The sequence below is a fragment of the Pongo pygmaeus genome, chromosome 10 (genome assembly GCF_028885625.2).
Source record: "Pongo pygmaeus isolate AG05252 chromosome 10, NHGRI_mPonPyg2-v2.0_pri, whole genome shotgun sequence".
NCBI lineage: Eukaryota > Metazoa > Chordata > Mammalia > Primates > Hominidae > Pongo > Pongo pygmaeus.
This window is the reverse complement of record NC_072383.2, coordinates 110,705,952-110,730,615: the sequence shown is the minus strand read 5'-3', so window position 1 is coordinate 110,730,615 and position 24,664 is coordinate 110,705,952. Positions and strand designations below refer to the sequence as shown.

At 41.8% G+C, this 24,664-nt stretch overlaps 1 protein-coding gene across 2 annotated transcripts in view; it reads left to right on the top strand.

Annotated features, from left to right (window-relative positions):
• The window catches only part of NAA25 (N-alpha-acetyltransferase 25, NatB auxiliary subunit), an 83,864-nt gene that overhangs the window by 23,227 nt on the left and 35,973 nt on the right, over nt 1-24,664 (top strand). For both annotated transcript variants that reach the window (XM_054442154.2, XM_054442155.2), the window contains 7 exons: nt 6,355-6,429; nt 8,734-8,841; nt 9,210-9,288; nt 11,688-11,799; nt 12,725-12,814; nt 15,452-15,621; nt 18,394-18,506. In XM_054442154.2, coding sequence (XP_054298129.1) covers nt 6,355-6,429; nt 8,734-8,841; nt 9,210-9,288; nt 11,688-11,799; nt 12,725-12,814; nt 15,452-15,621; nt 18,394-18,506 — 747 coding nt within the window. The remainder of the gene's footprint in view (nt 1-6,354; nt 6,430-8,733; nt 8,842-9,209; nt 9,289-11,687; nt 11,800-12,724; nt 12,815-15,451; nt 15,622-18,393; nt 18,507-24,664) is intronic.

The window sequence follows — 24,664 nt, the reverse complement described above, 5'->3', positions numbered from 1 at the left end:
TAATTCAGCTTCAGATTGTCCTACTGCATCAGATTGCTGTTAAATTTTCAGAAAATGGGCAGATATACCAGAGCAAAAAATGAACAACTATGGAAAGAGTAACTTTAAAGTTTACGTCTAATTTGTAAATTTAAACTGTTGATAGCCTGCTAAGATTTTTAAATCCACCAGGGGGAAAATCCTTGTTGCCTGGGATGTTTCTTTTTAAATTTATTTTTTGTTTTTTGTTTTTGGTTTGAGGCAGCTTATTTGGCAGCTACCATATTGTAGATATTCTTTACATACATCTGAAGGAGCCTCATTTGAACACATTTGAATTAGGTTGCGGGTAAAGCTAACATCTCAGAGAAATGTAATCAGCATTATTAATTCCATAAATGGCTCTGATGTTAAGCTAGTTTTTTTTTTTTTTTTTTTTTTTGGAGATGGAGTTTTGCTGTTGTTGCCCAGGCTGGAAAGCAATGGTGCGATCTTGGCTCACCGCAACCTCTGCCTCCTGGGTTCAAGCTATTCTCCTGCCTCAGCCTCCTGAGTAGCTGGGATTACATGCATGCGCCACCACTCCTGGCTAATTTTGTATTTTTAATAGAGACGGGGTTTCTCCATGTTGGTCAGGCTGGTCTCAAACTCCCGACCTCAGGTGATCTGCCCGCCTTGGCCTCTCAAAGTGGTGGGATTACAGGCATGAGCCACCACACCCAGCCCAAGCTAGTACTTTTTTAGAAATGCTTTCTTTGTGGGTATAATATCTTCTGAAGGCAAAATTTTTTGGATTTTTATCTTATTCTTTACATTAAATATCAAGTTATAACAATAGATAATTTGGGCAGGGTGGCAGATACTATATTAATATAAACTCTTTCTTAAAATCAGTCTCTATATTTTAAGTTTATGCAAGTTTTAACATAGGAGAAGTTTTTTTCTTTTTCTTTTTTTTTTTTTTTGTGATGGAGTCTTGCTCTGTCCCCCAGGCTGGAGTGCAGTGACATGATCTTGGCTCACTGCAACCTGGCTTCCCAGGTTCAAGTGATTCTCCTGCCTCAGCCTGAGTAGCTGGGATTACAGGTACACACCACCACACCTGGCTAATTTTTGTGTTTTTAGTAGAGGCGAGGTTTCACCATGTTGGCCAGGCTGGTCTCGAATTCCTCACCTCAAGTGATCCACCCACCTTGGGCTCCCAAAATGCTGGGATTACAGATGTGAGCCAGTGCGCCCAGGTGGAGAAATTTTTTGAGGGGTCCCAATGGAATTATTTAATAACATTTTATTAATTTATTTACTGAAAGGTATTTAGACATTATAATTTTTAAAAATGTAAAATGGTTATGGGTGTGTGTGTGTGTGTGTGTGTGTGTGTATATATATATATATATATTTTTTTTTTTTTTTGAGACAGTCTCGCTCTGTCACCCAGGGTGGAATCCAGTGGTACGATCTCGTCTCACTGCAACCTCCACCTCCCGGGTTCGAGCAATTCTTCTGCCTCAGCCTCTCGAGTACTGGGACTACAGGCGCACGTCACCACACCCGGCTAATTTTTGTATTTTTAGTAGAGACGGGTTTCACCATGTTGGCCAGGCTGGTCTCGAACTCCTGACCTCATGATCTGCTCGCCTCAGCCTCCCAAAGTGCTGGGATTACAGGTGTGAGCCACTGTGCCCAGCCATAAAATGGGTATATTTTTTAAAATTGGCAATGCTAACATATATACATATAAATCCTTAATATCATTTTTATTTGTAAGATTATGTTTTAAGCAAAGTATATTAAATATTAATTCATAAGGATAGAGTAAAAGAAGTTATAGTTCATCCCTATGGTACATAAAATACATTCCCACATCTCTCCAAATAATACTGGGTGTCTTTATATGGTTGACATAGAAAGATGTTCCTAGTATATGTTAATTGAGACAAGCAGGTTGTAAAATGACCTTCTCTTCCCATTCTTCTCATGTTGTCCTCAAAAAAGATATACTTCTTTTCTTTCTTTTTTCTTTTTCTTTTTTTGAGATAGACAGACTCTCTCTGTCACCCAGGCTGGAGTGCTGTGGCGTGATCTCAGCTTACTGCAAACTCTGCCTCCCAGATTCAAGAGATTCTCCTGCCTCTGCCTCCCGAGTAGCTGGGATTACAGGTGCCTGCCACCACACTTGGCTAATTTTTTTTTTTTTTTTTTTTGTGATGGAGTCTTGCTCTGTCACCCAGGCTGGAGTGCAGTGGCGTGATCTCGGCTCACGGCAACCTCCGCCTCCCGGGTTCAAGCGATTCTCCTGCCTCAGCCTCCTGAGTAGCTGGGATTACGGGTGCACACTACCATGCCTAGCTAATTTTTATACTTTCAGTAGAGATGGGATTTCACCATGTTGGTCAGGCTGGTCTCAAACTCCTCACTTTGTGACCCATCTGCCTCGGCCTTCCAAAGTGCTGGGATTACAGGCGTGAGCCACTGCATCCAGCTAATTTTTGTATTTTTAATAGAAATGAGGTTTCACCATGCTGGCCGGGCTGGTCTCGAACTCCTGACCTCAAGTGATCTACCCGCCTCAGCCTTCCAAAGTATTGGGATTACAGGCGTTGAGCCACTGCACCTGCCTAATTTTTATTTATTTATTTATTTATTTATTTATTTATTTATTTATTTATTTGAGACAGAGTCTCGCTCTGTCTCCAGGCTGGAGTGCAGTGGTGCGATCTTGGCTCACTGCAACCTCTGCCTCCCAGGTTCAAGAGGAGATCCTCCTGTCTCAGCCTCCCGAGTAGCTGGGACTACAGGCACGCGCCACTACGCCCAGCTAATTTTTTGTATTTATAATAGAAATGGGGTTTCACCATGCTGGCCAGGCTGGTCTTGATCTCTTGACCTCATGATCCGCCCACCGCGGCCTCCCAAAGTGCTGGGATTACAGGCGTGAGCCACTGCGCCCCGCCCGCGCCTGGCTAATTTTTATACTGTCATTGTTGCTGCTTAAGGAAGTTACAATTTCTTAGCTTAAGTATGTTTATTTTGAGTGTGGAATGTCAGTCTGAGGTAATAGGTATTTCACAAATTTAATGTCATGTTTCATATGGATGAAGGTTTTTGTTTGATTTGTTCATTGTTGATTTTCCATTGCCTAGAATAGCATCTGCACAATAATTTGTTAAGCAAATAAATAATTTGTATAAACTCGTGGAGGTAGGAGGGAGGGAAACTTAAGAGCTTCTGCTGCCCCAAATAACATCTCTGGCTGGTGATTTTGAAACTACCATAAATGAAGAGTAGCTAGTTATTCATATGGTGATAAGGCTTTTCTTTTCCTGTAAATGACATTCTCTCTCATTCTGAGTCACCAGCTTAGATCCATGTTTTTAAACTTGTCTGTCATCAAAAATTTTGTTTCAGCAGATTATCAGAGCCTGCAAGATCATAGGGTATGGACATGAAATTTTTGCCTTGCATTTTATATTAATTCATATTCTAATGTTATATATTTTTATCTCTGTATGTCATTATAAAAATGTTTTCCCATATTCTCAAGTAAAATGGATTTCCTAACTTTTATTTATTTTTGAGCATTTATTGATTTTTTGTAGAGTTGGGATTTCGCTGTTTCCCAGGCTGGTCTTGAATTGCTGGGCTCAAGCAGTCCTCCTGCCTTGGCTTCCCAAAGTGCAGGGATTACAGGCATGAGCCACCGTACCCAGCCAGTTTTCTAACTCAAAGAAAAAATTATTATTTTTTCTTTTGACTGTAAAGGCTTCCCAGGGATCAATGGAATTTCCTAACATTTTTCAGTTTATACCTGTGGAGTATATGTACCCCATGTTAGAAGCAGGTGCCTGAAGCCATCTTAGACTCTCCTATCCTGTATGTCCTTGTCGTCTCTAGATCATGTTTATTCTGCCGCTGCTGTATCTTTTTTTTTTTCTTTGAGATGGGGTTTCACTCTTGTCGCCCAGGCTGGAGTGCAGTTCAGCACCAGCTGAATTGCAGTGGTGCAATTCCGGCCCACTGCAACCTCCACCTCCTGGCTTCAAGCGATTCTTCTGCCTCAGCTCCCTGAGCAGCTGAGATTACAGGCACCCACCACCACGCCCAGTTAATTTTCATATTTTTAGTAGAGACGGGGTTTCACCATCACTTTTATCTTTTACCTTAACTTTATTGGCCAAGTTGGTCTCGAACTCCTGACCTCAGGTGATTTTCCTGCCTCAGCCTCTCAAAGTTGTTGGGATTACAGGCGTGAGCCATGGTGCCCAGCCTCTGCTGTATCTTTCCAGGTTTCTTTTCTATTTGATCTACCCCATCCTGGTTTCGTGCCTCGTCACCTCACCTTTTCTTTCTTCCTATTTTGTCTCTTCACAGTACTGCTAAGATACTATTCCTAGAAGAGTATAGATTTATAAATATCACTTCTCTATTCTGTATAGGCTCCTTTTTTAATACCTTACAACAAAAGTACCTTGGTTTTTTTTGTACCAAGGTACAAAAGGTTGAAAAGGTACAAAAGGTTGAAAAGTACCTTTCAATGCTTTTCCTACTACTCTTAATTGTTTTAGCCAGACATCCTACTTGTTTTTATCAGCATACATCCCTTGACTTTCTTGAATGTTTTTTGTTCAGACTCATTTTTCTCGTACTTTGAGTTGATTCATTTACCCATTCACCTCAAATATTTGTAGTTTTATATGTATCGTTACCACACCCTGCACCCCTGCCCCCCATCGTCGTGTTCTGTTTGACCTTCAAAGTCATCTGAAAGATGGTTACTTTGGAGGGGCTTTAATGATAATGTTCTCCTCTCTACTTTCCCTTAAAGAAAGAAGAGGTAAGAAAATGAACAACTTTGCCTTCCTTGGAAACACCCTAGCATGGTGTTTTATATAGGACATTTGTTTTTATATTTAGTTTTATTATTTTGATTTTGAGACAGATTTGATTTTGATTTGTTGCCCAGGCTGGAGTGCAGTAGTGTGATCATAGCTCACTGTAGCCTTGACCTCCCTGGGCTCAGGTGATCTTCCCACCTCAGCCTCTTGCCAGTAGCTGGGACCACAGGTGCTTGCCACCACCCTGGTTAACATACATGTATGTGTGTGTGTGTAAGGTTTTACAGTGTTGCCCAGGCTGGTCTCAATCTCCTTGGGCTCAAATGATCCTCCTGTCTCAACCTCCCAAAATGTTGGGATTACAGTCATGAGTTGTCATGGCTGGCCTAGGACATTTATTTTTTATTTTTATTTATTTATTTTTTGGAGACAAAGTCTTACTCTGTTGCCCAGGCTAGAGTGCAGTGGCACAATCTCTGCTCACTGCAACCTCTGCCTCCCAGGTTCAAGCGATTCTCCTGTCTTAGCCTCCCAAGTAGCTTGGATTACAGGTCTCTGCTGCCACGCCCAGCTAATTTTTGTATTTTTAGTAGAGATGGGGTTTATCCATGTTGGCTCGGCTAGTCTCGAACTCCTGACCTCAGATATCTGCCAGCCTCGGCCTCCGAAAGTGATGGGATTACAGGCATGAGCCACTGCGCCTGGCCCAGGACATTTATTTTTATTGCTAAATACATTTCAGTCATTTATGTATTTGTTTTCTCCCCCGCTTTTAAATGCCTTTGGGACAGGGACTCGATCTTTGAATCTTTGTCAGGAATAGGTAGTTTCTTCTACTTCATAGGACCTCCATTAATTTTTGAATTAGATTGGCAGTAGGCAAAAGATTAAAAAACATATGAAAATTACCTGATGGAGTTTTTAGCGTCAATTACTAGTTGGCTAATTATGGATAGAGTCTCAATTATGCTTGAATAGGTCTATTCTTTTTTAAAAGCATGTTCTTGCTTTTAAGTATTTGCATATTATATATTTCATAATGAAAGATTTCAGTTCTAATTATTGGAATCTTGAAGGAACCATATTATTTTCTTAAGCTAAGAAGAATTTTTGAATTATGGCATGGTAATCTTTTCTGATATTGAAGTTTAAGTGTATTCTCTGGGCATGTTTATTTGTTTTTGCTAATAACTGGTTAGTATGGTATCGTCAGTAAAGTTTATTGATGTACACTTACAAGCCAAATTTTGTGTTTGCTTTGTAGTCTCCTAGAACTATATTGGATTGCAGCGTATTCTGGAAATATTGGACTTTAATTTTAGTAAATTCTGGTTCAAAAAGTGAAGTATCACTCCTAACTTGAAAATTCACCTTTGTGATTACTGCTGTTGCTAAAGCCATCAAGTCACTAGGAATTTACACTAACTGGGATATGTAAATATATTGCTGTTCTCCCAAGAAACTTTTTGTCATGTATCTAGATCATTAATCCCCTTCTGTATGGTGTTTTCTAAATAAAATATTTATGGTTCTCTTTTAGGCTGGCATGGCTCTATATAAGATTGTCCCCAAAAATCCCTACTACTTTTGGTCTGTGATGAGCTTAATTATGCAAGTGAGTATGGCATTCAGAATGGGATTGAGGTTTGGTTTTATTTTTTATATAGTTATTGTCCTCATTGTGTCTTCTGAACTTTTTTTTTTTGTTTGAGACAGAGTCACGCTGTCACCCAGGCAGGAGTGCAGTGGTGCAATCATAGCTCACTGCTGCCTTGACCTCCTAGGCTCAAGCAATCCCTCTACCTCAACCTCCCAAGTAGCTGGGACTACAGGTGCATACCACCTTGCCTGGCTAATTAAAAAAAATTTTTTTTTTGGTCAGGTGCAGTGGCTCACGCCTGTAATCCCAGCACTTTGGGAGGCCGAGGTGGGTGGATCACGAGGTCAGGAAATCGAGACCATCCTGACCAACATGGTGAAACCCCATCTCTACTAAAAATACAAAAATTAGCTGGGCATGGTGGCATGTGCCTGTAATCCCAGCTACTCTGGAGGCTGAGGCAGGAGAGTCACTTGAACACGGGAGGCGGGGGTTTCAGTGAGCCGAGATCATGCCACTGCACTCTAGCCTGGCAATAGAGCGAGACTCTGTCTCAAAAAAAAAAAATATTGTAGAGACAGGGTCTCACTGTTTTGACCAGGCTGGTCTTGAACTCCTGGCCTCAAGTAATCCTCCTGCCTCAGCCTCCCAAAGTGCTGGGATTACAGGCATGAGCCTCTGCATCTGACTGTGAACATTTTGTGTAATGTGTTGCAGCATGTCAAACTTTGTGTTGTCAGTTGACTTAAGTTAGGGGTTTTGAGGTTTTTTTTGTTTGTTTTTTTTTTTGGGGACGGAGTCTCGCTCTCACCCAGGCTGGAGTGCAGTGACGCCATCTCAGCTCACTGCAAGCCCCGCCTCCCAGGTTTACGCCATTCTCCTGCCTCAGCCTCCCGAGTAGCTGGGACTACAGGCATCTGCTACCATGCCCGGCTAATTTTTTTGTATTGTTAGTAGAGACGGGGTTTCACCATGTTAGCCAGGATGGTCTTGATCTGACCTCGTGATCTGCCCGCCTCGGCCTCCCAATGTGCTGGGATTACAGGCGTGAGCCACCATTCCCGGCCCTTGAGTATTCTTTATGAGTTGGTATATCAGTTTATTTGTGGGTAGCATGGACTGTATTTCCCCTGAATCTCTAATCTATTGCTGGGTTGCTTGATCAAGCATGAGCCTTGAAATGTTTGATATTACAACTTGAGGTTTGCTTTTAAGACAATATTGCTGGTTAGTTAATGGCTCATTGAACTGGGTGGCCTTCTTATCACTTCTCCTTTCTGAGCCTCAGTTTGCTCTTTGGCAGAAAGGAAACACTTCTCTCCCAGGGACCAAAGTGAGATTCTGTATAGGAGAGGATGGGGAGGAAGGATTTAAAAGTAGTGTTTAAGAACAGATGTTATGGGGTCGGACAGGTCTGCCTTCATGCATTAGCTTTACCACATGTCTGGTAAAGCTGTCTGGGGAATCTCTTGACCTTAATTTTTTTTTTTTTCTGTTGTCCAAGCTGGAGTGCAATGGCATGACCTAAGCTTACTGCACCTCCTAGGTTCAAGCGATTCTCATGTCTCAGCCTCCCAAGTAGCTAGGATTACAAGCATGCACCACCACACACACCCAGCTAATTTTTTAAATTATTTTTCAGTAGAGACGGGGGTTTCGCCATGTTGGCCACGCTGGTCTCAAAACTTCTGGCCTCAAGGGATCCACCTGCTGCAGCCTCCCGGAGTGTTAAGTTTACAGTCATGAGCCACCACGCCTGGCCTAACCTTAGTTTCTTTGTAAAATAAGCATAATACCTACCTTGAAAGGTTGTTTACAAGGGTTAAGTGAGCTGTGAGCAGAATCTGGTGTTATTAACTTTATTAATTTCATGTGTTAATTTTTGTTACCAATTTAAGGTAACTAGCTACTAGTAAACTGTGTAATGAAAGGAATTGGCATTTCTCTTCTAGTATGTGAACATCTCAAAGATACCAGGAAGGCTTTTTTCTTCAAATACCTGGTAATACTCATAAATAATAAACAGTATAGGCATGCTCCCTCTTTACATTCTTCTAGAAAAATGTATAAATAACCGACTTAAATACTAAGTTGTATTGTGGAAGCTCAGTATTTCAAGAACACATAGGATAATGAATCTTTAGCAAAGAAATCTTTTGTAAAACAAACCACTCTGTAATGTACCTCCTTGGCAGGGAATTCATATTAGGTCTGATATTTGACATGGTGGATTGATAATTATGTGCCCAATTAACAGTAATGTTAATATCAATAGTGCAAGCAGGGGAGAATTAGAATGAAATGTTATTTTTCTTTCAGTCTATATCGGCACAGGATGAAAACCTCTCAAAAACAATGTTTCTGCCCCTTGCTGAGAGAATGGTCGAAAAAATGGTGAAAGAGGACAAGATAGAAGCTGAGGCTGAAGTGAGTATTTTAAGCCCTACTTTTGTGTTTTCATTTTTTTGCTAGTGCTACAATATTATGTTAGAATACTATGAACTATTGTTTTGTTCCAGTTTGATAGCTGGGTCCTCACACTTGGCCTTTGGGTAAATGTGAAGCTCTCAGCGTTGGTCTAATCACTGACCTATTTCTAGGAAGTACTCTAGGCTGAGATGTGTATAGACGGGAGAGATATATATTGAGAAGATCCTGTTACCTGCTTCTTACTGTCAGTTTCATCTCATTTGAAGACATGCTCTATTAAATAACTTTTTAAAAACCTATAAATGACTATCTTTTTATTATTGAAAAGTTTCAGAGGTTGTACTTCTTGTTTTTTTTTCTGTAAGGTTGAACTTTATTATATGATCCTGGAACGTTTGGGAAAGTACCAGGAGGCCTTGGATGTCATCAGAGGGAAATTAGGAGGTAATTTTTAAACATTTTCTTAAAGCTTTTTTTTTTTTTTCCGTATTTAAACACGAAAAATGTTTATTGTAGAAAATTTCCACATAAGGATATAAAGACATAAACACTTCTGATCATTTTGTTATATTCTTCCAGACTTTTCTGTATGTTGTAAATTTATTTTTAAAAATGTTTTTACTTGAAAATAACAGATTCAGAAACTTCAAGGAGTGTGCAAGGTTATACTCCAGATCTCTAGCCCTCTTCCCCTAGGTTTTCCTCCAGTTACACTTTATATTCTTGTAAAGATCCATCTTCCCAACTTTTTTTTTAAAACACGAATGAAAACATAATACACCTGGCTTATAGAATAATCTTATTCAGTTAGCACAGTGTTTTTATTTTTAAAAAAATTTTCTTTAAAAATTTTAAATTAATTAATGTCCCTCTAGTCAGGATTTGTACTCTGTAGATACCACAAACATTCCTTCTTTATTTATATGTCTGTCTTATGAAGGCATTTGAGTTTGTGACCTCTGCTCTGCATACTCTTACACCCATAATTTATTTTTATTATTTATTTATTTATTTTAAAGAGATGAGGTCTCACTGTTTTGCCCAGGCTGGACTTGAACTCCTGGGCTCAAGTGATTCTCCCATCTCAGCCTCCAAAGTAGCTAGGACGACGGGCACACACCACCACACGGGGCTCCATTATTTCTTTCTTTCTTTCTTTTTTTTTGGAGACAGAGTCTCACTCTGTGGCCAGGCTAGAGTGCAGTGGTGCGATCTCAGCTCACTGCAACCTCCACCTCCTAGGTTCAAGCGATTCTCCTGCCTCAGCCTCCTGAGTAGCTGGGACTACAGGCACACACCACCACGCCCAGCTAATTTTTGTATTTTAGTAGAGACGAGGTTTCACCATGTTGGCCAGGTTGGTCTCAAACTCCTAACCTCAAGTGATCTGCCTGCCTCTGCCTCCCAAAGTGCTGGGATTACAGGTGTGAGCCACCACGCCTGTCCTCCATTATTTTATTATTATTATTATTATTATTTTAACTAAATAGTATTTCCTAGAGATAAAGTTCACTATCTCACTCCTTTAATAACTGTCCAGTGTTCCACAGTGTGAATGTAGAAATTTACTTAACCAGTTTTTGATGGATATTTAGGCTACTCACAAGAAACTTCTTGTTTTTTTTTTTTTTTGAGGCAGGGCCTTGCTCTGTTAGCCAGGCTAGAATGCAGTGGCATCATCACAGCTCACTGCAGCCTTGATCTCCTGGGTTTAAGTTATCCTGTCACCACAGCCTCCTAAATAGTTAGGACTCCAGGCGTATGCCATCAAACCTGGCTAATTTTTATATTTTTTGTAGAGGCGGGGTCTCACTATGTTGCCCAGGCTGGTCTCGAACTCCTGGTCTCAAGCGATCTGCCTGCTTCAGCCTCCCAAAGTGCTGGGATTATTACTACAGGTGTGACCTGTCACGCCTGGCCTTTTTTTTTTTTTTTTAAACTAGATTATAGTTGTATGGATAGTAAAAATTTAGATTCTCAACAGGAAATTCATAATGTAATTTTTGGTATCCTTAATCTGCTAAACAGTTGGGCAAATCTAATTTGGTCAGAACTATCATCCTAGTTTTTTTGTTTTCAGTTGTTTGGAAAGAGTTTGATTCCTCTCCACTCTTTTTTGTCTTCTTCCAACATCTCATCTTTCTTACCTCAAGTCAGCTCAGTCCTCTTTGATGTTTTGGAACTGTATGGATGGGCAGCCTGTCTATGGACTAAATTTACTAGTCCCTAGATGCTGTTGGGATTTTATAAGTATATCCCATGTACTATTAATAGATCTTCAACCCAATACATTGTGAAACCTATCCTTTTACAAGAAAATGATATAAAAGTTTACTGTCCGTAATGTACTTTTTTCTTTGAAGTAAAATAATCTTTAATAAGATAGTAGTAGTTTGTATGTAATAGTGGTCCCATTTTCTAAGAGAGTGAATAAGAAAATGTGACATTTAGGCCGGGCCCAGTAGCTCACAGCTGTAATCCCAGCACTTTGGGAGGCTGAGATGGGTGGATCACCTGAGGTCAGGAGTTTAAGACCAGCCTGGCCAACATGATGAAATCCTGTCTCTACTAAAAATACAAAAATTAGCCGGGCGTGGTGGCAGATGCCTGTAATCCCAGCTACTTGGGAGGCTGAGACAGGAGAATCGCTTGAATCCAGGAGGTGGAGGTTGCAGTGAGCCAAGATCGTGCCATTGCACTCCAGCCTGGGTGACAAGAGTGAAACTCCATCTCAAAAAAAAAGAAAAGAAAATGTGACATTTTCCTTCTTGTGGTTGGACTCTATTCTGGTTATTGAGCAGAAATGAAACCAGCTTACCAACTTTTATAACTTTTGATTTTAGAGAAGTTGACAAGTGAGATTCAGAGTCGGGAAAATAAATGCATGGCTATGTACAAGAAGCTGAGCAGGTGGCCAGAGTGCAATGCCCTTTCCCGGCGCCTGTTACTAAAAAAGTGAGTAAAAGCTTTCTTTTGTACCATTTGACTGTAGTGAGGCTTAAGACCTCACTATTGATTTTCTTGGTGTCTGTGTTTTGAAGTTTCTGGGCATAAAGTCTTCTTACAGTAGTTGTGTCCTGCATGTTTCTAAAAGTTTTTAAGGAGTCTTCATCTTTCAATAGAGTATTATAATGGTACTTGTAGGCTGGGCATGGTGGCTCATGCCTATGATCCCAGCACTTTGAGAGGCCAAGGCGGGCAGATCACTTGAGTTCAGGAGTTTGAGACCAGCCTGGTCAACATGACGAAACCCTGTCTTTACTGAAAATACAAAAATTAGCTAGTTGTGGTGGTGCACGCCTGTAGTCCCAGCTCCTCTGGAAGCTGAGGCACAAGAATCGCTTGAACCCGGGAGGCAGAGGTTGCGGTGAGCTGAGATCGTGCCACTGCACTCCAGCCTGGGTGACAAGAGTGAGACTCCGTCTCAAAAAAAAAAAAAAGATACTTGTGCCACCATGGTGCTGAATTCTAGTTAGGGCTTAAGAATGAACACTGAAAATCATTAATTTCTCAAATTCAGTATTCCCCTAAAAGAGAGAGGCTTCATTCTTTGCTACAGCACTTCTCTCCCCTTCCCTCTATTTCGGAAGTGCTTATGTGGGGACTTTTCTGTTATGAATATTAGTTTTCTAGACCTGGTCATTTTATTGAAGGAAAGAGTAGTTTACTACTGTTTACAAATACAAAGTAGTATTACTTTGAAAATGCCTCTGGAAAATGCCCTTTTAGATTTGCAAAGGAAACATGGAGTGGGTGGGGGTAAGCCAACCTACTACATACTAAAATATAACTTACAAAATAAATTGAATATCATGGTTCCTAAGGAAGATCTGTCACAACTTGGGTTTAATCCTGTGTGCATCATTCAATCTGATTTTAGCTCAGATGACTGGCAGTTCTATCTGACTTATTTCGATTCTGTCTTTCGACTGATTGAAGAGGCCTGGACTCCTCCTGCTGAAGGTGAACAGTAAGTTGTCTTCTTTCCTGAATTACAACAGCAGTTTTTAATATAGTGTAGTGAAAGGATTTCGTTATAAGCCAATTGAATTCTCTTTTTCTGTCTCAATAAAGTATTCCTTTCAAAGTAAGACATTTTTTCATATTTTTTGAAGTATAAAATACACAAGTTTATTCTAAAAATCATGTTAGTGCCAAAATATGTGGTGTGCTAATTTCCACTTATCCCACCATTCCAAAAATAACTCTTGTTAACAGTTTGGTGCCTTTCCGTGAGATTTATTTCCATCTTTATGCTAAGATAATTATTCTTTTTGTTTTTCTCTTTTTTTTTTTTTTTTGAGATGGAGTTTGGCTCTTGTCACCCAGGCTGGAGTGCAATGGCACGATCTTGGCTCACTGCAACCTCTGCCTCCCAGATTCAAGCGACTCTCCTTCCTCAGCTTCCCGAATAGCTGGGACTATAGGTGCCCGCCACCATGCTCAGCTACTTTTTGTATTTTTGGTAGAGACGGGGTTTCACCGTGTTGGCCAGGCTGGTCTTGAACTCCTGACCTCAGGTGATCCACCCACCTCAGCATCTCAGCCTCCCAAAGTGCTGGGATTACAGGTGTGAGCCATTGTGCCCGGCTTAATTATTCTTATATTTAATATAAAAATGGGATTGTATTAGACACGATTTGCAACCTGTTATTTTCCGCCTTGAAATATATCTTGAACATCTTTCATTTCTGGTACATGTAGATCCCTTTCATTTTTTTTTTTCCCCCCAGTGGCTTAAGAGTACTTCAGATGTACCATAATTCATTTAGCATTTTCCCTATTGATGATACTTGGATTTTTGAAGATCTCTTTTTTTTTCCTTTGTCCTTTTGTTATTGGCTATTGTAGGCAGTACTACAATAAATTTTTTTTCCTTTTTATAGGCATCTAGAGTTAAATGAATAAATGGGGCCGGGCACAGTGGCTCACGCCTGTTATCTCAACACTTTGGGAGGCGGAGGCGGGCGGATCACAAGATCAGGAGATCCAGACCATCCTGTGAATGGTGAAACCCCATCTCTACTAAAAATACAAAAAATTAGCTGGGCGTGGTGGCGGGCGCCTGTAGTCCCAGCTACTCTGGAGGCTGAGGTGGGAGAATGGAGTGAACCCGGGAGGCGGAGCTTGCAGTGAGCCGAGATCGTGCCACTGCACTCCAGCCTGGGTGACAGAGCGAGACTCTCTCTCAAAAAAAAAAAAAAAAAGGAATAAATGGGATCTTTTAAAAAATTAATACAGAAGTAAGTTTCAAGATGACAGTTATGAGCTGATGCTTGCTTCGTAATATTAACTAGGTTACCTAATTTTTCTCAGCTTTCATTCTTAAAGCAATAAAATGTACAAGACCCCATCTCAAAAATATATATGTGTATGTGTGTGTGTGTGTGTGTATTTAATTTTTAATTTTTGTTTTTTTTGAGACAGGGTCTCACTCTGTCACCTAGGCTGGAGTGCAGTTGTGTGATCTTGGCTCACTGCGACCTCTGCCTCCTGGGCTCAAGTGATCCTTTTGCCTCAGCCCCAAAAGCAGCTTGGGACTATAGGCATGAGCCACCACGCCTGGCTAATTTTTGTATTTTTTGTAGAGATGGGGTTTCACCATGTTGCCCAGGCTGCTCTTGAACTCGTGAGCTCAAGTAATCCACCCGCCTTGGCCTCCCAAAATGCTAGGATTACAGGTGTGAGCCACCGTGCCCGGCCTTTTTTTTTTTTGAGATGGGGTCTTGCTCTGTCACCCAGTCTGGAGTGTAGTGGTGTAATCTTTCCTCCCATTGTAATCTCTGCCTCTCAGGCTCAAGTGATCATCCCACATCAGCCTCCCAAGTAGCTGAGACTACAGGTGTGCGCCACCACAATTGGCTGCTTTAAATTTTTTGTAGAGATGGGGTCTCCATGCATTGCCTAGGCTGGTCTCAAACTCATGGGCCCAAGTAGTCCTCCCACCTCAGCATCCCAAAGTGCTGGGATTTTAGGTGTGAGCCACCACACCCAGCCTTATATTTTTATTAGGCAATTTTTTTTTCTTTTCTTTTCTTTTTTTTTTTTGAGGTGAAGTCTCTGTCTGTCACCTAGGCTGGAGTGAAGTGGCGTGATCTCAGCTCACTGCAACCTCTCCCTCCTGGGTTCAAGCGATTCTCCTGCCTCAGCCTCCTGAGTAGCTGGGACTACAGGCGCATGCCACCACGCCCGACTAGTTTTTTATACTTTTAGTAGGGACGGGGTCTCACCATGTTGGCCAGGCTGGTCTCGAACTCCTGACCTCAAGTGATCCGCCCACCTCAGGTTTCCAAAGTGCTGGGATTACAGGCGTGAGCCACCACGCCCAGCCAGGCAGCATTTCATATATATACAAAATTATGCATTCTTTTTTAAAAAAGGTAAGTTATGCTGCAGTAATCAAATGCCAAAATTGAGAGTAATCTTATAACATGTTATCTGTTAGAATATGTTCATAGTTCTCTTTTATTCCTTTTTCTATTATTTTATAATTATCAAAGTTGTTTTTCTTTTTTTTTTTTTTTTTTTTAATGAGTTTGGCTTGACTTTAAGCTTTGGGAAGGACAGTGGAGGCAATAAAATTCCTTTTTCCTGTGCTTTTCCTCAGCTCTTTAGAAGGAGAAGTACATTATTCTGCAGAAGAAGCTGTGAAGTTTATAGAAGATCGGATAATGGAAGAATCTAAAAGTTCTCGCCATCTCCGAGGACCACATCTAGCTAAATTGGAGCTGATTAGGCGTTTACGAAGTCAAGGTTGTAACGATGAGTACAAACTGGGTAAGAAACCACGATATCTGGGAAGCCTGGAGAATGCCCTTAATACCCAAGTGCTATATTCATTATTAGAGATCTACACCGGACAGAGTCATGTTTGGGAAGCAAATGTCTTCATAGCCTGAAAATATTTGCTAATGAATGGATCACTTATAAAACTAGTCCTTTATCATATATTCACCTTGGCTTAACATTAACTTATCTCCCTGTTCCATCAGAGTCTTTGTCAGGCATTCTGTTGCTGACCCAACAATAAAGTCAAAATCAGCCGGTTGCGGTGTCTCACGCCTGTAATCTCAGCACTTTGGGAGGCTGTTGTGGGTGGATTGCTTGAGCTCAGGAGTTGGAGATCAGCTGGGGCAACATGGTGAAACCCCATCTACAAAAAATACAAAAAAATTAGCTGGGCATAATGACGCACATCTGTAGTCCCAGCTACTCAGGAGGCTGAGGCAGGAGAGTCTCTTGAGCTCAGGAGGCAGACTCTGCCCAGGAGGCAGAGGTTATAGTGATCTGAGATTGCGCCTTCACTCCAGCCTGAGTGACACAGCCAGAACCTATCTCAAAAATTTAATTTAAAAAAATAAAAAAACTTGGCCGGGTGCAGTGGCTCACACCTGTAATCCTAGCACTTTGGGAGGCCGAGGTGGGTGGAACACTTGAGCTCAGGAGTTCAAGACCAGCCTGGCCAACATGGCCGTAACCCCGTTTCTGCTAAAAATACAAAAAATTGGCTGGATGTGGTAGCTCATGCCTATAATCCCAGCACTTTGGGAGGCCGAGGCGGGCAGATCACCTGAGGTCAGGTGTTCAAGAGCAGCCTGGCCAACATGGTGAAACACCATCTCTACTAAAAATACAAAAATTAGCCAGGCATGGTGGTGCACGCCTGTAGTTACAGCTACTTGGGAGGCTGAGGCAGGAGAATTGCTTGAACCTGGGAGGTGGAGGTTGTGATGAGCTGAGATCGTGCCGTTGCACTCTAGCCTGGGTGACAGAGTGAGACTCCGTCTCAAAAACAAAAAATTATCTGGGTGTGGTGGCGTGCACCTGTGTCTCAGCTATTCGGGAGGCTGAGACACAAGAATCGCTTGAACCAAGAGATGGAGGTTGCAGTTAGCCAAGATCGCGCCACTGCACTCCAGCTTCAGCCTGGGCGACACAGTGAGACTCTGTCTCAAAAAAACAAAAAATTAAAAAAATTAAAAACCGTCAAAAACAATGAAGTCAAAATCAATTTCAAAGTAAAATTGCCAGTTTGGGAAAAGTTTCATGAAGTGGATGAAAGGTTTCTTGAAAATCTGCTCGAAGCACTCACAAAACTATTGACAAAAGAATATTTGGTGGAATTAGCAATTTGTAACTGAAGAGAAAATTTACTAGGATAATGACAAGATAGCAGAAAAGAATGATGTGGATAGTAAAGCATTGAGGGAATCCTTCAGGAAATTTGATGAAGCCCTTAGATCTTTTTATAAAATGATTCTTTATGATCTTATTGCTCAATAAGTAAAGGATATCGTCATTGTACTAGTTCACAATTTTGCTGGAAAAACTACCACCTCCCTAAAAGAAAGCAGTAATTGTTTGCTTATACTAAGAATTTGCTTACAGGTTTTTATTTTATTATTATTATTTTTGAGACAGTGTCTCCCTCTGTTGCTCAGGCAGGAGTATAGTGGTGTAGTCTCCACTCACTGCAACCTCTGCCTCCTGGGTTCAAGCGATTCTCCTGCCTCAGCCTCCCAAGTAGCTGGGATTACAGGCAAGCGCCACCACACCTGGCTAATTTTTGTATTTTCAGCAGAGATGGGGTTTTGCCATGTTGCCCAGGCTGGTCTCAAACTCCTGGACTCAAGTGATCTCCCTACCTTGGCCTCCCGAAGTGCTGGGATTACAGACATGAGCCACTGCACCCGGCCTAGCTTACAGTTTTTTGGGTTTTTTTTTGAGATGGAGTCTCTCTCTGTCGCCCAGGCTGGAGTGCAGTGGCGCAGTCTCGGCTCACTGCAACTTCCGCCTCCCAGGTTCAAGCGATTCTCCTGCCTCAGCCTCCCAAGTAGCTGGGATTACAGGTGCACGCCACTGCGTCCAGCTAATTTTGTATTTTTGAGTCAAGAGTTTCTCCATGTTGGCCAGGCTGGTCTCGAACTCTTGACCTCAGGTGATCCTCCCGCCTTGGCCTCCCAAAGTTCTGGGATTACAGGCATGAGCCACTGCACCCAGCCTATTTTATAATCTTTAACTTAATTTAATTTAATTTTTGAATGGAGTCTTGCTCTGTTGCCCAGGATGGAGTGCAGTGGCATGATCTTGGCTCACTGCAACGTCCACCTTCTAGGTTCAAGCGATCCTTTGCCTTATCCTCTCAAGCAGCTGGGATTACAAGCATGTGCTGCCACGCCCAGCTAATTTTTGTACTTTTAGTAGAGATGGGGTTTCACCATGTTGCCAGGCTGGTCTTGAACTCCTGACTTCAAGGGATTGCCCGCCTTAGTCTTCCAAAGTGTGGGATTACAGGTGTGAGCTACTGCATCCAGTCTATTTTTTTTATCTTTTAAAGACTAGTCAGGTGCAGTGGTGAAAAGGGGGAAAGAGTAGAACAATGAGTTCAGTCTGTAACTGAACAAGTAGTTGAGATAACCCACTATCTTGGGACCAGTCTCAAGCAAAATTTTGTTTTAATTGAAATGAATGTTTTCAAATTAATTCTCACTTAAATGGAAATTGCTTCTGTTTATGAGTAATAAAGTGATTTTGTTCCCCATCCCCCAGGTGATCCAGAAGAATTAATGTTCCAGTATTTTAAAAAGTTTGGCGATAAACCTTGTTGTTTTACAGACCTTAAGGTGTTTGTTGACCTCTTACCTGCTACACAGTGTACAAAAGTAAGTACTATACAGTTTAGAAGTTTGTTGGGTGCCTCTATTTGTTGAAACACAGAGGTTAAATGTTTGGGTTTCTTTTCTAAAATGTGTGGAATTGATAATCATGAGATACAATGATAACTGCCCTGTCAAGCTAGTACTCTATGTACTTAGCTTGAAGGCATAATTTCTGATTAAGTCACAATGGGAGTAAAGCCCTAACAGATGGTGGATTCTCCTTTTTTTGACTGTTTTATTTTGAGATAATTATGGATTTACATGTAGTTGGAAGAAATAACACATCTCATATATCCTTTATCTATTTTGTCCCAATGGCAACATCTTGCACAATTATAGTGTAATATAATTAGGAAATTGACATTGCTCTCATCTGTTGAACTTACTCAGTTTTTGCCAGTTTTGCACGCACTGATTTTTGTGCGTTTGGGTGTTGTGTATGGATTTAGTGCAGTATGTGGCACATATGGGTGTGTGTGACTATTACCATAGTCAAGATACAGAACAGTCCCACCACCACCAGAATCCCACATGCTACCCTTTAATAACAATAGCCACCTCCCCCTCTCCCATCTCTATCTATGGGCAGCTATTATGTTTTCCATCTTTATAATTTTGTCATTTTTTGAATGTGAAGTACAGCCAGGTACAGTGGCACGTGCCTGTAGTCCCCAGCTACTTAAGAGACTGAGGCAGCAGGATCGCTTGAGCCCAGGAGTTCGAGGCTGCAATGAGCTGTAATCATGCCGCTGCACTCCAGGCTGAGTGACGGAGTGAGACTCTGTCTCTTAAAAAAAGAAAAAAAGAGGCCGGGTGCGGTGGCTTACGCCTGTAATCCCAGCACTTTGGGAGGCTGAGGCGGGTGGATCACCTGAGGTCAGGAGTTCAAGACCAGCCTGGCCAATAATGGTGAAACCTTGTCTCTACTGAAAACACAAAAAATTAGCTGGGTGTGGTGGTGAGCACGTGTAGACCCGGCTACTTGGGAGGCTGAGGCAGGAGAATTGCTTGAACTCAGAAGGTGGAGGTTGCAGTGATCTGAGATCATGGCAACCACATGATTGACTCTCCAGGAATTTATGCTGAGAGAAATAAGCCAATCTCAGAAGTTACACATAGTATGATTCCGTTTATTTAATTTTTTTTCTTTTTCTTTTTTTTGAGACAGGGTCTCGCTCTGTGGCCCAGGCTCGTTGCAACCTCCACCTCCTGGGTTCCAGTGATCCTTGTGCCTCAACCTCCTGAGTAGCTGGGACTACAGGCACATGCCACCAAGCCTGGCTAATTTTTGTATTTTTAGTTAGAGATAGGGTTTTGCCATGTTTGCCAGGCTGGTCTTGAACTCCCGACCTCAAGTGATCCACCTGCCTCAGCCTTTCAAATTGCTGGTAGTACAGGTGTGAGCCACTGTGCCTGGCTTTATTCTATAAAATAGAAAAAGTGTTCCCTGCTGTTGAGTTTGCAGAGTTTTTTATATATCTTAGATACAAGTTCTTTGTCAGATATGTGGTTTCAAATGTATTCTCCCAGTCTGTAGTTTGCTCTTTCATCTTTTTCATGAAATTCTGCAGCACAAAGTTTACATTTTGAAGTCTAGTGGGCTCTCCTTTTAATGTCTTCTTTGTTTCTTTGTTTCTTTTTTTTTTTGAGACGGAGTCTTGCTCTCGCTCTGTCGCCCAGGCTGGAGTGTGTTGGCGCGATCTCTGCTCTCTGCAACCTCTGCCTCCTGGTTCAAGGGATTCTCCTGCCTCAGCCTCCCAAGTAGCTGGGATTACTGGTGTGCTACCATGCCTGGATGATTTTTGTATTTTTAGTAGAGTTGGGGTTTTACCATGTTGGCCAGGCTGGGAAGATTGGAAGTCTTTCTATAACAGGGCTGCTATCATCCGTTCTCCCAGAAAGCCTTCTGTTGTCCCCATGTGGAATGAATGAAGTGCATTGGGAGCACAGTGGATATAATTAGAGTATTTTTTTAGTGACCACATTTTTAGTCCATGAAGGTTCAATACTTTGGCAGACTTGGGGTTACACATTTGGGCAGCTAGAGCAGTGCATTCCCCAACTGATAAGTAACCAGTGGTCTCTGGGGTTCTGAAATGACTGCTGCCATTCACGTTGGTTTAGTAAAGCTCTGTTGGAGTTGCTGTGGTTATAGGGCTCAGGCCAAGCCCGGAAGCTTCTGGATAAATTGTAACACATCCAGAAAGGAGAGTTATGGGTTATAGGAGGATTTAAAAGCATATAAGAGGGAAAAATGGTTGAGTGGAGGAGAGGTTTGGTCTGTCAAGGACAGAGTGATACTGCCGTTCACTTATTTGAAAAGCTGTCTTTAGAAGAGGGAGGAAAACAGGGACCAGCAAGAAGTTCTACAGGGAGCTCAGAATTTGGCTCACTGAGAAAAAGATCTTTCTTAGTAGTGAGAATTCTCTCAAATACTGTGTGCGAGCTTCACGTTACTGGAGGGATTGAAGTAGAATGTAGATAAACCACGTGGGAGGGATTCATTCAGTAAGTGTCGAGCATATTGTGTGCTAAGCCCTAAGATAAAGAATAACTGATCTTGTCTTACAGTGCTTATTGTCTTGCTAGTTGAAGCATCAAATGGTGGGGGTGCATTAGAAGGAACACTTTGCTACTTTTAGATGAGATTCATGAAGGTTTGCTACCATGAATCTAGTACCAGTAACCTTTTCTGTACAGCTCTACTTCATTGGTATGTTTGAGAATCTTCGGTCATCTCATGTGATCCCACATAGTAAGAATCATCTATTCAGATGACCCTTACTGGAATGCTAGCAGTGATAAGCTCTAGTCACTGTTCTGTGAGAATAAGGATTTAAAGCTGCTACATTGAGTTTATAGTCCTAGTCTATGTAAATTTTACTTGAGAGAGGTAATTTTGCTGCCACTTTTTGACTGTAGGATAACTTCAGTAGCTAAATATCCTGCCACTCAGCAAGTATGTTTGTCAGAGGATTATGAACTGTCCAAGTCAAGCTGAGAATTGTTGTCCTAATGAATTATGAACCAAATCTTTCTAAAGTCTGACTAGCCCCTAAGAGTGAGCCAGTGAGTTCAGTTATCCTGAAGTGGCTCGCCCTGGGTGATGTTCTAATCTTTTGTTTCATTTGCTTTGGGGTTTTAGCTAAACAATAAGATGATTCTAGTGTTTTGTTTTTTTTTTTTTGAGATGGAGTCTCGCTCTGTCGCCCTGGCTGGAGTGCAGTGGCACGATCTTGGCTCACTGCAACCTCCACCTCCAGGCTCAAGTGATTCTCCTGCCTCAGCCTCCCCAGTAGCTGGGATTACAGATGTCCATCACCACCCCTGGCTAATTTTTGTTTTTTTGTTTGTTTGTTTGTTTTTGAGACAGTTTCGTTCTTGTTGCCCAGGCTGGAGTGCAGTGGCGCAATCTCCACTCACTGTAACCTCTGCCTGTTGGGTTCAAGAGAGAACCTGCTTCAGCCTCCTGACTAACTGGGATTACAGGTGCCCGCCACCATGCCTGGCTAATTTTTTTTGTATTTTTAGTAGAGATGGGGTTTCACCATGTTGGCCAGGCTGGCCTTGAACTCCTGGCCTCAAGTGATTTGCCCACCTTGGCCTCCCAAAGTGCTGGGATTACAGGCCTGAGCCACTGCGCCCAGCCTAATTTTTTAATTTTTAGTAGTGATGGGGTTTCACCATGTTGGCCAGGCTGGTCTCGAACTCTTGACCTCAGGTGATCCACCTGCCTTGGCCTCCCAAAGTGCTGGGATTACAGGCATGAGCCATGAGCCACCGTGCCTGGCTGATTCTAGTTTTTATTTTTTTATTTTATTTTCTTTTTTGAGACGAGTTTTGCTCTTCTTGCCCAGGCTAGAGTGCAATGGCGCGATTTTGGCTCACTGCAACCTCCGCCTCCTGGGTTAAGCAATTCTCCTGCCTAAGCTGCCCAAGTAGCTGGGATTACAGGCATGCACCACCATGCCCGGCTAATTCTGTATTTTTAGTAGAGACCGGGTTTCTCCATGTTGGTGAGGCTGGTCTCAAACTCCCGACCTCAAGTGATCCACCAGCCTCGGCCTCCCAAAGTGCTGGGATTACAGGCGTGAGCCACTGCGCCCAGCCTCAATGATTCTAGTTTTTAAAGAAATTTTTTGCACAGCAGTAAAACTGTACAGACTAAAATAATGAGCAGATTGTTTTGTAACAAAACCTTGTCAGGAAGATTTTTCTTTAGCATTCACTAAAGAAGGCCACAATAAACCTAACTAATATATAAAATGGCTTGCAAGAATAGAAGAACTGGCAGTAGAAACTATAGAAAGCATTTAATCAAAAACAGGAAAATAATGGCTGGGCATGGTGGCTTATGTCTGCAATCCCAGCACTTTGGGGAGGATGAGACGGGCAACTTGAGTTCTGGAGTTCGAGACCAGCCTGGCCAACATGGCAAAACCCCCTGTCTACTAAAAATACAAAAATTAGCCAGGTGTGGTGTTGCATGCCTGTACTGTAGTCCCAGCTACTCGAATGGCTGAAGCAAGAGAATCGCTTGAACCCGGGAGACAGAGGTTGCAGTGAGCCGAGATTGTACTACAGCACTCTAGCCCGGGCAACAGAGTGAGACTCAGTCTCAAAAACAACAACAACAAAAACATGAAAATCAGTGCTGCAGTTTGTTAAAATTATGAAATATATATATCTGATCATAATGATTAAAATTAATAGAATTATAGGTGAATTGAAGCAAATTCATTACAGATGTTAAACTGCAGGATGAGTGGGATTTTGTTTTAATTTTTTTTTTATTTGTATCAAAAAATTACATGTACTGAAGCTGGGTACAGTGGCACACACCTATAGTCACAGCTACTCAGGAGGCTGAAGCAGGAGGATTGCTTGAGCCCAGGAATTCGAGTCCAGCCTGGACAACATAGTGAGACCCCCTCCCAAAAAAGGAAGAAGAAATCTATGTACTGTATAAAATTGAAAAAGTCAAATAGTATCGCAAGGCTTATATTGAGAGGCAGTAGTCACTCCTGTTGTTCCAGCTCAACAGATGCAAATCACTTTCAACTAAATTCTTTTGTTATTTTCCTCCATATTTCTAAATTATTTTCTTATTTAAGAATTTATTTTTATAGTTATAGTCTTAACCTATTGGTGCCCTTCTGTGGAAGGTGATTAGTTGTTTATAACAAATCAATTTCCCCCTTATATACTTAGGATAAAACATGACATTTTGTTCTCTCTACCCCTCTCTTCACCAATGTAAGAAATGCTTTCCATTCCACAGTGCCTGTTGGCTACTGTCTGTTTAGGAACTTACATATTTGTCTGATAGCATCCTGCGATATGGTTGGGAGTACAGGGTGGGAGCCTGAAATTGTCACTGAATAAGCAAATTTCACTTTATTCCCCTGTTTTCAGCTATGACTGCTGTCTCTGACTCTGTGTCTCTGGTTCAGCGCCTTATGGCTGTAAAACCCAGGGTGTTCTACTCACACTTAGAAATTCCATCTGTGAACTTTGGGAGGGGCCTAACTTCTTAGAAATTAATATATTCTATTTTAGTCCCATCAGCACATTAGCCTTTAGGGACACCTGGTGCCCTTAGTCTCTGAGTCTTCCAAGATTCTGTGACTAGAGTGCGCTTCCTGCTTATTGGGGTCTGCCTCATTGCATACTGTTAGATTTCAGTGTTCTTGGCAACGTAAGTTATTACTTAACCACCTGTTCTTGTATCTTTTGAAATCTTCATGATTTTTATTTGCTGTCATCTCTCATTTCTTCACATATTATTCTTTTCTTCTTTTTTTTTTGAGACAGGGTCTGTCACCCAGGCTGGAGTGTAATGGCGCGATGACGGCTCACTGCAGGCTCAAACTCCTGGGCTCAAGTCATCCTCCCGCCTCAGCCTCTTGAGTAGCTGGGACTACAGGCGTGCACTACTATGCCTGGCTATGTGTTTTGTTTGTTTGTTTGTTTGTTTTTTTAGTAGAGATGAGGTCTCACTATGTGCCTAGGCTGATCTTGAACTCTTGAGCACAAGTGATTCTCCCATCTCTGTTGGGAATATAGATGTGAGCCACTGCTCCCGGCCTCTTCACATATTCTTGATCTTTGTGGATTTATTCTTTTTTTTTTTTAATACGGAGTTTCACTCTTGTTGCCCA